General features: G+C 39.3%; 1 protein-coding gene across 8 annotated transcripts in view; it reads right to left on the minus strand.

Moving 5' to 3' along the window:
* Positions 1 to 18,929, minus strand: part of LOC105476071 (vacuolar protein sorting 13 homolog B) — an 859,286-nt gene that overhangs the window by 45,871 nt on the left and 794,486 nt on the right. For all 8 annotated transcript variants that reach the window (XM_011731700.3, XM_011731704.3, XM_011731702.3 and 5 more), the window contains 7 exons: positions 14,410 to 14,673; positions 13,680 to 13,763; positions 13,326 to 13,501; positions 12,650 to 12,820; positions 12,110 to 12,311; positions 10,774 to 10,962; positions 7,971 to 8,117 (listed from right to left, as the gene is read on the minus strand). In XM_011731700.3, the coding sequence (XP_011730002.2) occupies positions 7,971 to 8,117; positions 10,774 to 10,962; positions 12,110 to 12,311; positions 12,650 to 12,820; positions 13,326 to 13,501; positions 13,680 to 13,763; positions 14,410 to 14,673 (1,233 nt within the window). The remainder of the gene's footprint in view (positions 1 to 7,970; positions 8,118 to 10,773; positions 10,963 to 12,109; positions 12,312 to 12,649; positions 12,821 to 13,325; positions 13,502 to 13,679; positions 13,764 to 14,409; positions 14,674 to 18,929) is intronic.

Genomic DNA, 18,929 nt, shown 5'->3' on the forward strand with positions numbered 1-18,929 from the left:
TGGGGACATGGGAATATTATGAATCCTGTTTCCATGAGAATGTCCTAATGAAAAAATTAGAAGCAGTGAGAACACCATGGATGCTCAAGTCCGTTATACAAAATGGCGTAGTACTTGTACATAACCGTGCCATCCTTCAGTATAATTTAAGTAATCTCTGTATTACTTGTAATACTTGATAACATATAAATGCTATGTAAACAATTGTTATATTGTATTTTAAAATGTGTATTTTAAAATAGTAGTATTGTTAGTTTATTTCTTCCTGAATATTTTTGTTCCATGTTTCATGGAATCCATAGCTATGGAACCTACGGAGACAGAGGGCTGACTTTAGCACAATGCATTATAAGCTTAAAAGTATAAGACTTTTATCCTATTTGATTAATTTAATATAATTTTTAGGAGCTGAAAGTAGGAGGTAAAAGGGCAGACAAAGGTAAAGAAAGATAATACTTTCCTATAAGACAGTTTCAATAGCATAAAACAGTAACATACCACTTAACATTTTCTGTTTTTAAGTTCTCTTAAAACCTCTCCTTACGGCTGGGTGCCAGTGGCTTATGTCTGTAATCCTAGCAATTTGGGAGGCTGAGGTAGGTGGATCATGAGGTCGGGAGTTTGAGACCAGCCTGGCCAACATGGTGAAACCCCATTTCTACTAAAAATACAAAAATTAGAGGGAGTGGTGGTGGACACCTGTAATCCCAGCTACTCATGAGGATGAGGCAGGAGAATCGCTTGAACCCAGGAGGCAGAGGTTGAAGTGAGCTGAGATCGTGCCATTATACTCCAGCCTGGGTGGCAGGGTGAGACTCCATCTCAAAAACAAACAAACAAACAAACAAAAAACTGATTCCTGGGCAAGTTGGCTGAATAGGAACAGCTCCGGTCTGCAGCTCCCAGCGAGATCAACACAGAAGGTGGGTGGTTTTTGCATTTCCAACTTAGGTATGTGGCTCATCTCACTGGGACTGGTTAGACAGTGGGTACAGCCCAAGGAGGGTGAGCAGAAGCAGGTTGGGGAGTCGCCTCACCTGGGAAGCACAAGGGATCAGGGAACTCCCTCCCCTAGCCAAGGGAAGCCATAAGGGACTGTGCCGTGAGGGACGGTGCTATCTAGCCCAGATACTATGTTTTTCCCAGGGTCTTTGCAACCCACAGACCAGGAGATTCCCTCCGGTGCCTATACCACAAGGGCCTTGGGTTTCAAGCACAAAACTGGGCAGCCGTTTGGGCAGATACCGAGCTAGCTGCAGGAGTTTCATTTTGTACACCAGTGGCGCCTGGAACGCCAGCGAGACAGAATCATTCACTCCCCTGGAAAGGGGGGCTGAAGCCATGGAGCCAAGTGGTCTTAGCGGATCCCACCTCCACGGAGCCCAGCAGGCTGAGATCCGCTGGCCTGAAATTCTCACTGCCAGCACAGCAGTCTGGAGTCGACCTGGGATGCTCGAGCTTGGTCGGGGGAGGGGAATCCACCATTACTGAGGATTGAGTAGGCAGTTTCCCCTCACAGTGTAAACAAAGCCTCCAGGAAGTTCGGACTGGGAAGAGCCCACCACAGCCCCGCAAAGCCACTGTGGCCAGACTGCCTCTCTAGATTCCTCCTCACTGGGCAGGGCATCTCTGAAAGAAAGGCAGCAGCCCTAGTCAGGGGCTTATAGATCAAACTCCCATCTCCCTGGAACAGAGCACCTGGGGGAAGGGGCGGATGTGGGCGCAGCTTCAGCAGACTTAAACATTACTGCCTGCCAGCTCTGAAGAGAGCAATGAATCTCCCAGCACAGTGATCAAGCTCTGTTAAGGGACAGACAGCCTCCTCAAGTGGGTCCCTGACCCCTGAGCCTCCTGATGCGGAGACACCTCCCAGCAGGGGTCAACAGACACCTCATACAGGAGAGCTCCAACTGGCATCTGGTGGGTGCCCCTCTGGGATAAAGCTTCCAGAGGAAGGAACAGGCAGAAATCTTTGCTGTTCTGCAGCCTCTGCTGGTGATACCCAGGCAAACAGGGTCTGAGGTGGACCCCCAGCAAACTCTAGCAGAACTGCAGAAGAGGGGCCTGATTATTAGAAGGAAAACCAACAAACAGAAAGCAATAGCATCAACATCAACAAAAAGGACAACCACGCAAAAACTCCATCTGAAAGTCACCAGCATCAAAGACCAAAGGTAGATAAATCCATAAAGATGAGGAAAAACCAGCACAAAAAGGCTGAAAATTCCAAAAACCAGAATACCTCTTCTCCTCCAAAGGATCACAACTCCTCACCAGCATGGGAACAAAACTGGATGGAGAATGAGTTTGACAAAGTGACAGAAGTAGGCTGCAGAAGGTGGGTAATAACAAACTCCTCCGAGCTAAAGGATCATGCTCTAACCCAATGCAAGGAAGTTAAGAACCTTGATGAAAGGTTAGACGAATTGCTAACTAGAATAACCAATTTAGAGAAGAACATAAATGACCCGATGAAGCTGAAAAACACAGCACGAGAACTTTGAGAAGCATACACAAGTATCAACAACCGAATTGATCAGGTGGAAGAAAGGATATCAGAGATTGAAGATCAACTTAATGAAATAAAGCATGAAGACAAGATTAGAGAAAAAAGAATGAAAGGAACAAACAAAGTCTCCAAGAAATATGGGACTATGTGAAAAGACCAAACCTACATTTGATTGGTGTACCTGAAAGTGACGTGGGAGAAAGGAACCAAGTTGGAAAACACACTTCAGGATATTATCCAGGAGAAATTCCCCAACCCAGCAAGACAGGCCGACATTCAAATTCAGGAAATACAGAGAACACCACAAAGATACTGCTCAAGAAGAGCAACCCCAAGACACATTATTGTCAGATTCACCAAGGTTGAAATGAAGGAAAAAATGTTAAGGGCAGCCAGACGGAAAGATGAGGTTACCCACAAAGGGAAGCCCATCAGACTAACAGCAGATCTCTCTGCAGAAACCCTACAAACCAGAAGAGAGTGGGGGCCAGTATTCAACATTCTCAAAGAAAATATTTCAATCCAGAATTTTATATCCAGCCAAACTAAGCTTCATAAGTGACGGAGAAATAAAATCCTTTACAGATGAGCAAATGCTGAGGGATTTTGTCACTACCAGGCCTGCCTTACAAGAGCTCCTGAAGGAAGCACTAAATATGGAAAGGAAAAACCAGTACAAGTCACTGCAAAAACAAACCGAAATGTAAAGAACATCAACACTATGAAAAAACTGCACCAACTAATGGGCAAAATAAACAGCTAGCATCATAACGACAGGATCAAATTCACACATAACAATATTAACTTTAAATGTAAATGGGCTAAATGCCCCAATTAAAAGGCACAGAGAATGAATTGGATAAATAGTCAAATTGGATAAAGAGTCAAGACCCATTAGTGTGCTGTATTCAGGAGACCCATCTCATGTGCAAAGACACACATAGGCTCAAAATAAAGGGATGGAGGAATATTTACCAAGCAAATGGAAAGCAAAAAAAAAAAAAAAAAAAAAAAAAAAAGCAGGGGTTGCAATCCTACTCTCTGATAAAATAGACTTTAAACCAACAAAGATCAAAAAAGACAAGGGCATTACATAATGGTAAAGGGATCAATGTAAGTAGAGCTAACTATCCTAAATATATATGCACCCAATACAAGAGCACCCAGATTCATAAACCAACTTCTTAGAGACCTACAAAGAGACTTAGACTCCCACATAATAATAGTGGGAGACTTTAACACCCACTGTCAATATTAGACAGATTAATGAGACAGAAAATTGACAAGGACATTCAGGACTTGAACTCAGCTCTGGACCAAGTAGACCTAATAGACATCTATAGCACTCTCTACCTCAAATCAACAAAATATACATTCTTCTCAGCACCACCTAGCACTTATTTTAAAATTGACCACATAATTGGAAGGGAAACACTCAACAAATGCAAAGGAACAGAAATCATAACAAACAGTCTCTCAGACCACAGTGCAATCAAATTAGAACTCAGCATTAAGAAACTCACTAAAATCCACACAACTACATGGAAATTGAAGGACCTGCTCCTGAATGACTACTGGGTAACTAATGAAATTAAGGCAGAAATAAATGAGTTCTTTGAAACCAGTGAGAACAAAGACACAATGTACCAGAATCTCGGGGACACAGCTAAAACACTGTTAAGAGGGAAATTTATAGCACTAAATTCCCACATCAGAAAATGAGAAAGATCTAAAATCGACACCCTAACATCACAGTTAATAGAACTAGAGAAGCAAGAGCAAACAAATTCAAAAGCTAGCAGAAGACAAGAAATAACTAAGATCAGAGTAGAACTGAAGGAGATAAAGACACAAAAAACCCTTAAAAAAAAAAAATCAATGAAACCAGGAGCTGTTTTTTTTTTAAAGATCAACAAAATAGATAAGACTGCTAGCCAGACTAATAAAGAAAAGAGAGAAGAATCAAATAGACAAAATAAAAAACGATAAAGGGGAGATCACCACTGATCCCACGGAAATACAAACTACCATCAGAGAATACTATAAACACCTCAATGCAAATAAACTAGAAAATCTAGAAGAAATGGATGAATGCATGGGCACATACACTGTCCTAAGACTAAACCAGGAAGACGTCAAATCCCTGAATAGATCAATAACAAGTTCTGAAATGGAGACAGTAATTAATAGCCTACCAAAAAAAAATGCCCAGGACCCTATGTATTCACAGTCAAATTCTACCAGAGGTACAAAGAGGAGGCAGTATCATTCCTTCTGAAACTATTCCAAACAATAGAAAAAGAGGGACTCCTACCTAACTCATTTCATGAGGCCAGCATCATCCTGATACCAAAACCTGGCAGAGACACCACAAAAAAAGAAAATTTCAGGCCAATATCCCTGATGAACATTGATGCGAAAATCCTCAATAAAATACTGGCCAACCGAATCCAGCAGCACATTAAAAATCTTATCCACCAAGATCAAGTCGGCTTCATCCCTGCAAGGCAAGACTGGTTCAACACACACAAATCAATAAATGTAATCCATCACATAAAAAGAACCAATGACCAAAACCACAATTATCTCAATAGATGCAAAAAAGGCCTTTGATAAAATTCAACACCCTTCATGCTAAAAACACTCAATAAACTAGGTATTGGTGGAACATATCTCAAAATAATAAGAGCTATTCATGACAAACCCACAGCCAGTATCATACTGAATGGGCAAAAGCTGGAAGCGTTCCCTTTGAAAACCATCACAAGACAAAGATGTCCCCTCTCTCAGCACTCCTATTCAACATAGTATTGGAAGTTCTGGTTAGGTGAATCAGGAAAGAGAAAGAAATAAAGGGTATTCAAACAGGAAAAGAGGGAGTCAAATTGTCTCTGTTTGCAGATGGCATGATTGTATATTTAGAAAATCCCATCGTCTCAGCCCAAATCTCCTTAAGCTGATAAGCAACTTCAGCAAAGTCTTAGGATACAAAATCAATGTGCAAAAATCAGAAGCATTCCTATATGCCATTAACAGACAAACAGAGAGCCAAATCATGAGTGAACTCCCATTCACAATTGCTACAAAGAGAATAAAATACCTAGGAATCCAACTTACAAGGGATCTGAAGAACCTCTTCAAGGAGAACTACATGCCACTGCTCAACAAAATAAAAGAGGACACATACAAATGGTAAAACATTCCATGCTTATGCATAGGAAGAATCAATATTGTGAAAATGACCATACTGCCCAAAGTAATTTATAGATTCAATGCTATACCCATTAAGCTACCACTGACTTTCATCACAGAATTAGAAAAAACTACTTTAAACTTCATATGGAACCAAAAAAGAGCCCGCATTGCCAAGACAATCCTAAGCAAAAAGAACAAAGCTGGGAGCATCACGCTGACTTCAAACTATATTGCAAGGCTACAGTAACCAAAACAGCATGGTACTGGTACCAAAACAGATATATAGAACAATGGAACAGAACAGAGGCCTCAGAAATAACACCACACATCTACAACCATTTGATCTTTGACCATCTGATCTTTAACAAGCAAGGGGGAAAGGATTCCCTATTTAATAAATGGTGTTGGGAAAACTCGCTGGCCATATGCAGAAAACTGAAACTGGATCCCTTTCTTACACCTTATACAAAAATTAACTCAAGATGGATTAAAGATTTAAACTAAGACCTAAAACCATAAAAACCCTAGAAGAAAACCTAGGCAATACCATTCAGGACATAGGCATGGGCAAAGACTTCATGACTAAAACACCAAAAGCAATGGCAACAAAAGCCAAAATTGACAAATGGGATCTAATTAAACTAAAGAGTGTCTGCACAGCAAAAGAAACTATCATCAGAGTGAACAGGCAACCTACAGAATGGGAGAAAAATTCTTGCAATATATCCATCTGACAAAGTGCTAATATCCAGAATCTACAAGGAACATAAACAAATCTACAAGAAAAAAACAAACAACCCCATCAGAAAGTGGGCAAAGGATATGAACAGACACTTCTCAAAAGAAGACATTTACGTGGTCAACAAACATGAATAAAAGCTTATCATCACTGGTCATTAGAGAAATGCAAATCAAAACCACAATGAGATACCATCTCACATCAGTTAGAATGGCAGTCATTAAAAAATCAGGAAACAACAGATGCTGGAGAGGATGTGGAGAAATAGGAACACTTTTACACTGTTGGTGGGAGTGTAAATTAGTTCAACCATTGGAACACACTGTGGCAATTCCTCAAGGATCTAGAACTAGAAAAACCATTTGACTCAGCAATCCCATTACTGGGTATATACCCAAAGGATTATAAATCATTCTACTATAAAGACACATGCACATGTGTGTTTATTGCAGCACTATTCACAATAGCAAAAACTTGGAACCAACCTAAATGCCCATCAGTGATAGACTGGATAAAGAAAATGTGGCACATATACAGCACAGAACACTATGCATCCATAAAAGAGAATGAGTTCATGTCCTTTGCAGGGATATGGATGAAGCTGAAAACCATCATTCTCAGCAAACTAACACAGGAACAGAAAACCAAACACCGCATGTTCTTGCTCATAAGTGGGAGTTGAACAATCAGAACACATGGGCACAGGGAGGGGGACATAACACACCAGGGTCTGTCAGGGAGCAGGGGGAAAGGGAAGGGAGAAATACCTAATGTAGATGTCGGGTTGATGGGTGCAGCAAACCACCATGGTACATGTATACCTATGTAACAAACCTGCATGTTCTACACATGTATCTCAGAACTTAATTAAAATTAAATTTAATTTAATTTTAAGTATAATTAAAAAAAAAAAAAGGAAAACATCTAAGAGGCAATGGAGAGAGAGAAAAAACAAACTCTCCTCTCAAAATATAACTATTCATTTTAACTGTACAAAGAACTGAAATTTATTTTCCATATATTCTGCCATCAAGATGTTAACATAAATGAGCTAGTACATTTCTACATTTATTCTCCTCAAAACCACAGAGCTCACTGCTTGCAGATCCACGGCTCAGTTAGGCCCTAGCCTTTTGCCTGCATGTCTCCCCCAGGCACTGCAGCCTGTGAGACAGATGTGCTTTTCCATGTGACCCAGGAGCCAGTCCTCAGGACTATGTGTCTGCTTGTAGGAGTCTAGTGAGCATGCTAGAGGACTGGGCTGGAGCCTCTGTGCAGATGGGGCACAGGCAGGACTAATCCAGCAGTGTGTCAGGGCCTCCTTCTTGGTAGGATTTCTGCTCATTAATTACCTTGGAAGCAGTGACCATGACATTCATGGTTTTAATTACAACAAAAATAAGTGAATTTCTCTTTACCTACGTTCAGGGTTAGCTTTTCATTTGCTGTAGGTTAAAGAGAAGTTGATCTTATTTATTGTTTCTTTATCAAAACTTAGACAAAAGAATCATGTTATGATTTGCTTACCTCCTTTCCAGAAAGGGGACTGGAGACAGATAGCTGTGGTTTATAAAATATTTGATATGGTGTATTGTTGATTATTGTAGTCTTGTCTTCAATCTGAATAATTTGTATACCTTGCTGTACCGTGGAGGAAATGCAGAACTGACATAACTACAAGATAATTGAGAAAAAAGTAATTTTGACAATACTGTAAGGCATATTAAAATCTCTTGAGTACTCCTAAAAGGTTATTTTATCTAATTGTCTACCAGGACAGTACCAATTTTACCGTTTTTTTTCCCCAGAATATTTAATGGTGTTCCTTTCAGTCTCAGAAATGTTCTGGCTCCTGTTGGTATTCAGTCTACAACATGGTGCTTTAGCAACCCCGTTACTTTTGCTGCTGTTATGTAGTGACAGATAAAAGACTTGTTTTCCGCTTGTTTGACCAATAACATCATAAAGTGTTTATTTAGAAAGCAGGTATATGTAAACAAATGCCACTCATCTTGGCAGAATTCCACCCAGCCTCCCTCCTCCTCCTCCTCCTTATGGTCTCCCAGCAGCTACCTCGCTAATGACTATGATGAACCAAGGAGAGTTCTAAAAACTTCAGTAATGACAACGAAGACAGTAAGGATTGACCTTCATATATTGCAATATTGTGTTCTACTAGTTTCAAGTGCTGTATACATATTAACTCAAAAAATTCTCACAGTACCTACATGGGGGAGTTACTATTATTAACCCCATTTTACAGAAGAGGAAAGTGAGGCACAAAGAGGTTAAGTAACTTCCCCAAAGTCACAAAGATGAATAGGGTCTAACTAGGGGGTTGGAACCCATGCAGTCTGGCTCTGTGGTGCTGCTCTTAACCACTACATGTATCATTTCATTACCTTACCATGTTATGCAAGGAACTGATGCTCAGAGAAGATGTTTCTTGCTTCAACATACCCATCTAGTTAATAATATCAGACCACTGGTTTTCAAAGGGTGGTCTGGGGACCCACAGGGGATCTGGTCAAAACTATTTGTATAATAATAGTAAAGGCCGGGCACGGTGGCTCAAGCCTGTAATCCCAGCACTTTGAGAGGCCGAGACGGGTGGATCACGAGGTCAGGAGATCGAGACCATCCTGGCTGACACGATGAAACCCCGTCTCTACTAAAAAATACAAAAAACTAGCCGGGCACGGTGGCGGGCGCCTGTAGTCCCAGCTACTCGGGAGGCTGAGGCAGGAGAATGGCGTAAACCCGGGAGGCAGAGCTTGCAGCGAGCTGAGATCCGGCCACTGCACTCCAGCCTGGGCGACAGAGCGAGACTCCGTCTCAAAAAAAAAAAAAAAAAAAAAAAAAAAAAAAAATAGTAAGATGCTATTAATCTTTTACAATTGAATTCTCTCATGAACATACAGTGGAGTTTTCCAGAGGTACATAACATATGATGTTATTACTGTGATAGCTAATGGAATATATCTTTGTATATTCTTGTGTTTTAAAAGTTTCTGTTTTAATTTCTAATCTGGTCAATATTGATATAACCCACAGAAACAAAAGGTCTTTGGGGGTAATCAATAATTTTTAAGAATATAAAGGGGTCCTGAGACTAAAAAGAGTATAAAGAGGTCCTGAGTCACTACCAAAGCATAATGAGACATCAATATGTTTTCCAACAGTACATTCATTGATTCACAAACATTTATTCAACACTTGCTGTGGTTACTTTGTTAGGTGCTAGAGGTATTGGGTGTTGACTGAATATTATAACATTTTTTCCAGGTTTTGATGGTAGTTCTCAACTTACAACTATTCAACTTTGGGTGATTCATGCTTACAGCTCTTTGCCATTTACACCCATGTTACAGTACTTTGGCTGTCAGAGTATAAACATGTGTTGCCCAGACAACTCTGAGGAAATGGATACCAGCCTTGAATGCTGAAGAAAGACCAATTTCTTTGTATCAGGGAAATTTATTTTTTTAAAAGTCACCAAATGACCCTAACTTTTCTCAAAAGACTTTTCAAAGACACCTGTCAAAAATCTAACTTCTCCCCTGAAAAAAGTCATTCTGAATTCTACTACTTTGATGAAGTATCCCTTCTTTTTCTAATTTGGGACAGCTAAAATAATGATGATATTAGAAGTATAGCATAAAACTTCTGCACGGTACACTGTGATATTGTACTTTCATAAGTGATGTGATTAGTTATATTATTCAGCTAGTTGGTTTTAATAGACTTTAGATTTATGCTGAAAAGCACATACCATTTATATTTAAATAACTTACATTTTTTGTATCTATCTCTAAAACATGGACACCAGTCCACTGTTCAAGAATATAACTTCCTCTTATAACCATGGTTCTAGGGGAGATTTAGAATTGATCCACATAATTTTGCTCAGGATGTCCTTTCCAGAAATATAACCTTTGCTGCAGGAGGAGCCTTTGTCCTTTCACTCTATGCTCAGAATGTTAGTGACTCTACTTTCTGCTCTAAAGAAGGAGGCCAAGTACAATTTATGGATATTTTGGAGTAAGTTCATTTTCTCCCCACATACTATAAATCAAGTGACTGCTGAGTATTCTGAAATAGAACAATTATTGGATAAATTATGTGACACAGCTTTTATCACTGGTAAAGAAAAAAAAGCACTGTAAAACAGAGAGGTCTAAGAAGTTAAGAAATCAAATGTTTTACTATTACAAATTGTTTAGAACAAGTAATATGAAAAAGGTATTAAAAAGAAAAAGGCAGATTCATTTTAAACAGGTTAAGGGGATGGCATGCTATTTCCTCCCAGCCACACAGACTTTGATCTTACCTTCTGATGTCCTGGAAAAGCACCAAGTCTTACTTCAGTATCAACAAATGCTTCTTCATCCAATGTCACAACTTCGCCATTACCTCCATCTTTCCACTTTGGAGATGTCAGGTTATGGACCAGTTTAATTGCTACTGACTTGTGCACAGTGTTTGTATTTGCCCAGTATATTCCAATTTGAAAAGCTTCCTGGAAAAATAATGCCTCGATTATTTTCTTAACTTTGATATTTTTTACTTCAATCCTCAGGCTGTTTTAAAAATATTATATAATAGGTCTACTAAGGCAACCAAATATCCCTCCATGGGTTTTTTGTGTGTGTGTGTGTGTGTGTGTGTGTGTTTGTAATGGCAACGTACATTTTATTTTGGCTCCCAATGTATTTTTATTTCTGTACTCACAATGGAATTCATATTTACGGGAGGGAGGGGAAAACCAAACCCAAACAGTGACTACCTTGTAAATACCAAAGGCTTTAAAAACTGAAGGTTTCATCTCATTTGACAAGAAAATAATATCTAACATTAGGTCCACATAGGTCAACATTCCAATTCCATAAGGTAACATCATCTGATTTTACAAAAAAAGAAAAAATGCAATTGAATAAAGATGTTTATGACCTGGAGCTCAAAAAAGGATTCTGAAATTGTTCTCTATCAGAAAGACATTGTATTTAGGAGTTCCTTTTACTCTATTTTTTTTTTTTTTTTATAGATTTGTGTGTCTTCTTGAAACAGACTAGCCTTATGAAGAAGGTTTTGTGACAGCATATAAAATCTTCCTGTGATATTTTGGTTCGCAATTAGGTTTCTCTCTGTGTCAGTAATCATTCCATATTGTTATAATCAACAACTGGGTAGACATCCATAATTATGAACATCCAAGTCCACTTATAAAGGAAAAGGGGCCCTGACAAAAACAGTTGCTCTGAAATCCTCAGTATCTTGCAGACTGCAGAGAATTTCCTGAAGAACAGCAAAGAATACCTAGGGTATGGATAAGCACACATGATGGCTATATTTCCTTAATATATACTGATAGACCAGCCCGAATACTTGTCAAATATCGTATGCCAATGGAATGAGAATGTAACTAATCCAAGTTATCGAATTTAATGGTAACTCAAGCACCAATAGTGTTGATGGTTTTCAAAAAAAAAAAAAAAAGACATCAGAAAAGTCCTTGAATATTCAAAGACCATTCCATACCTCTTACATATGCATCTAAGAAGAATTTTTCACAACTGATTCATTCTGTGAAGATCATAAACACAACTTTACAATAAAATCTACTTGTTGAGAGATAAGAATTCATATTAATTAAAAAAGTTTAGTACCTGAAAATTAGGAGGAATAATAATTTTGCCAGCAGGAACCTGTAGAACAATGTTCTCTCCTTCAAATAGCCAGAGGTCCCATTTGGACTCATTGATAAGCAGGGCCCAGGGCAGAAGTTCTATCAACAAAGTTCTAACATATGGCTTCCAGATTGACAGCTTCACTCGCATTGGGCTATCCCACTGACTTAGCTGTTCATTCCTGTTCCAAACACCACATCCAAGAGACTCAATGAAATATGATAACTTTAATATTTGTGAAATATGTTTAAAGATTCCAAGCACACCATGTTCCTGCATGATACCTCCTCATACCAGAATCTTTCAATTCTAAATTTGCATGCAGGAGAAAGCAACTTTTCATGCAATTATGATCTAGATCATGAATAAAGAAATCTACAAAATACACCTACTAGATGATAAAAGGTAAGAATCTGACACATACATGCACACACCACTTATGGTATTTAATATTTTTGTGAATGATCATTTGTTAATATTGAGAAATTTTTGTAGAAAAAGATCACTGAAGAATGTTACCTGTCAGAATCCTTCTTATTATAGGGCCATATGGGTTGAAGCGACTTTTCTGGCCCATAGAATTCGTCAAGGATCTGATTAACTGTGCCTCTAGGGTGTACCTTAGTGGCTATTTGCTTAATGAGGGATGTTGAGATGGGAACTGCACAATCTGAAGGATCATATTCTTCTCTAGGAAATTGAAAGAAAAACCAAGAATAAATATCAGATTTCTAAAGTGGTCTACAATTTATTGAAAAATATCTAACTACACATGTATTACAGACCAACACCTTTTTGGTAGATAGAGTCCATTTATGGGACAGTGTGTGGATGATCTGGGCCCTGGCTTTTCCTCTTTCTTCCCCCACCCCTCAATTCCTGGGTGTTGATCTCTATTCACATCTTCTTTCACTACAGAAGTCATGTGTCAATGAAATCGAAATTAAAATTTCTGATGATTCCTCTTGATTATATCTATGCTTAATGAGAAAGGCTGATTTTTATCTAAAACTACAGATGAGAATAAGAGGTCACTAGGCAGGGCAATTTTAAAATAACATTCTCATAAGATAAGAAATCATACAAAAAACTCCCTCCACCCCATCTTCCCACCCACCTCCTACCCTCCCCAGTGCAAGGTTACTTTTCTACTTAATTTCTCTTAGGAAAATGCAGGGAAGGATTTTTCTAGTACCTTGCTTGGAATGTCAGGTGATGTACAAGGTCAGGTTCTATGTTTTGCAGTGGTTTTTCCTGCCCTTTTCCTGGAATAATTTGTGTTTCACTCAATCCCAGACTCCTTTTCTCCAAATGTATGATAATGGGGTCTGGAAGATGACTCTTCATGATAAAAAGAGGGCTGAACACAATCTATAAAAATAAAAGGACAGAACAACTTTCATATTTGCTTTGTTGCAGTATTCCAGCTGTTTGATGCTGAAACAAACTTGCAATAAATCTCTTCCCTAGGTCACTCTGACCTTAATTTATTTCAGAACAGGAAAGGTCAGAGTCATATACCATATTTTAGGATTGGGAAAGCACTCACCATTCGTTGTTGCACTTGAGAGTTGGGTTCTAAAGTCAAAACTGTGCACCAGACATAAATAATGGAACTGTTTGAAGATGGCACCTGCACATGAAATAGAAACGGGTCCTATTGAGTACTAAGCAGTTTACTAATTAATCAAAATAAGGCACAGATATATCCGTTTGGAAGATTAAAAAGAGTTTAAAGTTATAGAGAAAAAGCCATTATTTAAAAAAAACTAAGCAAAACCAGACTTCATTATGGCATAAAGCAAATGTGCAGTGAGTCGACGGGGCCAACTCTTTCCATAAAGACAAAGAGATTGCATAAGGAGAGATATAAGACTGACTGGCAAAATGAAAGAGAATTTATCCTTTATGGGAATGAAAGTGATGATGGTAAAGACTGAGGAAGAGATAAAGTAACAGACCATCACAAAAATCCTTAAGTGAGGAGGATACCACCCCCAGTCCCACCCCACCCCTAACCCTGGGGCAGCAGGATCTTTTTCAAGATATCACTTGCATCTGGGAGGGACAGAGTCTTGGCTGTAAGAACTACTGGAACTGACACAAATGTATTGTCATGGGATGGGGAGTAAACAGTTTGAGAAGTACTATTCAAAGCCTTTCTCCCCCCTTTTTTATATATCACTTTTTAATAAATTAAGTGCTATACAAGTAAAGAACATTTTGAGAAAATTTCAATGTTAAAGCTGCTCTACTCTAGATTGAAGTTCTTTTCAAACCTGAATGACAATGCTGTATTCAGGGGCTTTGGATTCCAGACGCACATCTCTTGACCAGTCTTCATCTCCTTTGGCCTTCACACACAGCTCTGTCAGTTCATTGTTTTCTAGTATATATGAAGGCAGTTTCTGTTTGGCTGTGAGGCAGTCAAAATGTTCCCGAACTACAGCTTGTCCATCTTGACCAATGTAATGCTGAACGACTTTTAGTTCTATGCTTTGAGACAAGTAACTACAGATGATCTGTCTTCCACAGATGATAATCTAAAAGACAGTAAGTACATAAGTCTTCATCAATTCAGACTTCATTAACTGGAAATATGTTATCGATCAAACAAAATAAACTATGTTGATGTTAATGGAAAGAAAATGAAGTAATTAGCTTAAACAGTACAAGAAGGAAAAAAAACTTGAAGTCAAGAAGAAATTTTGCTTTGGCCATGTTGAGTTTGCTATTTAAAGGACAGACTCCTCCATGGAGTCCAGTACTCAATTGAAATGCTGGTCAGGTGCTGGCCAGAGACAATGTGGCGGTGGAGATAATGATTTGTGAAAGGAAAACCTTGCAAACATGCATGAACAGAAGATAGTTTACCTGAAAGAGAGGGTAGAAGCTCAAACCCAGAAACTGACCAATACTCCAGGGGCAGACTCAGGGTGAGGAGCTAGAAAATGGGGCCAGAGAAGAAGGGGTGAAGGAGAATAGAGGTGAATCGGGGACAGTACTTTTGCTGAAGCCATTAAGAGAAGTGCCTGCCCAGGAGGTGGCAGTGAATCTTGTCAAGTGATGTACAAATGGAAAAGACTGGGAATTGAAAATCATTTAGCTCTGGTAACTGAGAGGGCAACTGTGATCAATCCATTCCTTGAAGTTGATTTTCAAGGGTTTATTGCACTCTTATCTAGTAAGAAATCTCTGTATAAACAGATAATACAAATAATCTTTAATGCCAATATCTAATTTTTAAAATTTTTTTTCAGTTTATTTATTTCGTTTTTTTAGACAGGATCTTGCTCTTTCACCCAGGCTGGAGTGCAGTGGCATGATCACAGCTCACTGCAATCTCAACCTACCAGGCTCAAACAATCCTCCCAACTCAGCCTCCAGAGTAGCTGGGTCTACAGGGAATGCACCACCCCATCTGGCTAACATTTCTGTTTTTTTGTAGGATGGGGTTTCACAGTGTTGCCTAGGCTGGTCTCAAACTCCTGAGCTCAAGTAATCTTCACACCCCAGCCTTCCAAAATGCTGGGATTACTGTGCCCAGCCTAAACTGTGTAAGTTTTATCTTTATAAACACAGAATTATCCACTAAACCTATGGGTTATTCAACTTTACACCCAGGTAAGAGTATAGTTCATAGTAGGTATTAAGAAATGGGGGCCTTGGCCAGGTGTGGTGGCTCACACCTGTAATCCCAGCACTTTGGGAGGTCAAGGCAGGTGGACCACCTGAGGTCGAGAGTTCGAGACCAGCCTGACCAACATGGAGAAACCCTGTCTCTACTAAAAATACAAAATTAGCTGGGCGTGGTGGCACATGCCTGTAATCCCAGCTACTCGGGAGGCTGAGGCAGAAGAATTGCTTGAACCTGGGAGGCAGAGGTTGTGGTGAGCCGAGATCACGCGTTGCACTCCAGCCTGGGCAACAAGAGTGAAACTCCGTCTCAAAAACAAACAACAAACAAACAAACAAACAGGGGCCTGGTATGATGGCTTATGCCTGTTATCCCAGTCGTTTGTGAAGCCAAGGTTAGGAGTTCGAGACCAGCCTGGGAAACATGGCAAGATCCCATCTAAACAAAAAATTTAAAAATCAGCAAGGTATGGTGGTGTATGCCTGTAGTCACAGCTACTTGGAAGGCTGAGGCAGGAATACCACTTGAGCCCAGGAGTTCAAGGCTGCAGTGAATTATAACTGCACCACTGTACTCCATCCTGGGTGACAGAGCAAGACCCTGTCTCTACAAAAAACAACAAATGTTTTCTTAAATTGGTTGAAATTGAAAAGATAATGCAAAATTTAATATGGTGGTGAATTTTTTTTCAGAAAGCAAATCCTTCTGTAATATGAATATTCACCATGACTGGAGAAAATAGGACTTTCATATACTGAATTTCCTATTTGTAATATTTTTCCAGATTATAATAACACACACACACACACACACACACACACAGAGTATATGTATAAGTCTAAGCATATGATGTTTAATTTTAGTATGTCAACTTGACTGGGTCATGGTATGAGCAGACATTTAGTCAAATATTCTAGGTGTGTGTGTGAGGGTGTTTCTGAGTGAGATGAACATTTGAATTGGTAGACTGAGTAAAGCAGATCATCTTCCCCAACATGGGTGGGCATCATCTAACCAAATGAAGACCTAATCGAAGGAAAAGGCTAAGAGGAAATTCATTTTGCCTGACTGCTTGAGCTAAGGCACTGGTCTTTTCTGGCCTTTAGACTTGGAATGAAGTGTCAGCTCTTCTTGGGTCTTGTACTTGCCAGACTTTGGACTGGAACTTACACTGTTGGCTCACCTGGTTCTCTGGCCTTTGCACTCAGATGGGAGCTACACATTGGCTCTCCTGGGTCTGCAGCTTGCTGACTGCAGATCTTGGGACTTCTCTAAGATTATGTCACATGTTTCATAATCACGAGTCAATTTATAATAAATCATTCTTTTTCCACACACCCAGGCACGTACATGTGTGCGTGCATAGGTGTGCACACATACACCCCCTCATTAGTGCTGTTTTTCTGGAGAACACATTCTCAGAGCAGCCTTACAAACTAGGTGCTACTATGACTCCCCATCTTAACAGACAGAAAATTTAACAGAGATATTTAATAACTTGCTTGGTGTTACCCAGTAAGTCTGGCCCAGAGTTTGTTGATCGTCACCCTGATTGTCTGTCATAAAATTAATATCTACTCATTGAGAAAAGTTAGAAACCATAAAAAAGAAAATAAGGGCTGCTCTTTATAACAGTTATGTTATAAAGACACCATTTCTTCCCTTCCCAATAGCTGTTCTATCCTTTCCTCTTATTATGAAAAACCCTCACTTGATTTGATTTGGTTAGTTAGCAAAAGGCAGCAAAGTACTCAGGGAAGGTAGACACCTCCCTTGGTCCCCAGTGGCTGTATCATGATTGGTACAAGCCAATCCTGTTAATTCCATTCTCCTTTTGCCATTGATTAGGGTAAATATGGAACTCTGGATTGGCCAATAATATGAGAAGGGAAGACTGGTAAAAGGCTCTAGGAAAGATATTACTCCTTGATAATAAGGGAGACAGGTTGAGAAGGGAAGCCCTTCTTTTCTGTCACAGAAGCTGTTATCAGAGGATGTATACAGCTTTTACTGCCATCTGAGACCAGGCAGACAAATCTAAGAGGATGACAGAGAAGCAAATACAACACTGGGTTGCTTAGTTAGCCAATACTGAACCAGCCTTCTTCCTCCTTGTTATGTGAAACAGTAAACATAAAATAGAATAGTATCTGCCTCATTAACTTGCTATGAAGATTAACAAGCATATTTTGTAACTTCAAACTGAAAGCATCCTAATTGATACATTTTCCTATGTCATTAAGACTTCTCTGTAACCATCAATTTTAATGAACTATTATTTACAAAAATAAATATGAATAACTATTTATAAATGAACTATTATAACTATTTCTAGGTGGGGGTCTCGCTCTGTCACCCAGGGTGGAATGCAGTGGCAAGATTTCAGCTCACTGCAGCCTTGAACTCCTGGACTCAAGGGATCTTCTTGCCTCAGCCTCCTAAGTAGGTTGGACTACAGGCACATGCCACCATGCCTGGCTAATTTATTTTAGTTTTTGCAGAGATAGGGACTTGCTAGGTTGACCAGGCTGGTCTCGAACCCCTGGGCTCAAGTGATTCTCCTGCCTCAGCCTCCCAAAGTGCTGGGATCACAGGCATGAGCCACTACACTGGGATGAACTGTTATTTAATCAAAAGAAACCTGCTAGATTGAGGAATCAAAAATTAAATGTCATTGTTTTAATTTGCATTATTTGAATGGTGAGGTTTAGCTTTTTCTCAAACATTTATTTCTCAACTATCTGCTTATTTGAATTTTCTTTAGAAGGAGCACATCTGTAAAACCAAGCTGTGCTTAACTGTTATATTTCCCTTAGATACTCTAGTCATTATAATCTTTTAAAACTATGCTTTCACAATAACAAACCATAAAAGTCGACTGAACTATGATCCTAAATTAGGAAGCAAACTTTTCTTTAGCATATGCTAGGGGTTACTAGACACTCATGGTAAGTCTTATGATGCCATAGCATTGCCTAACTTGAAAAACATTTGAAAACTCTGAAGCAGTATTTAACTCTGTTATTCTTGATGTGTCCAAGCCTGGCAATATATGCACATGGCTCTTGCTTCAGAACCTTTGGACTCCTGGAGATTTAGAAGAGAATTTTGCTGTCTCTCACAGAAACCACAGAATCTCCACAACCATCTGGGACTCACTTG

This window comes from Macaca nemestrina, chromosome 8 (assembly GCF_043159975.1).
Source record: "Macaca nemestrina isolate mMacNem1 chromosome 8, mMacNem.hap1, whole genome shotgun sequence".
In the NCBI taxonomy this organism is placed as follows: domain Eukaryota; kingdom Metazoa; phylum Chordata; class Mammalia; order Primates; family Cercopithecidae; genus Macaca; species Macaca nemestrina.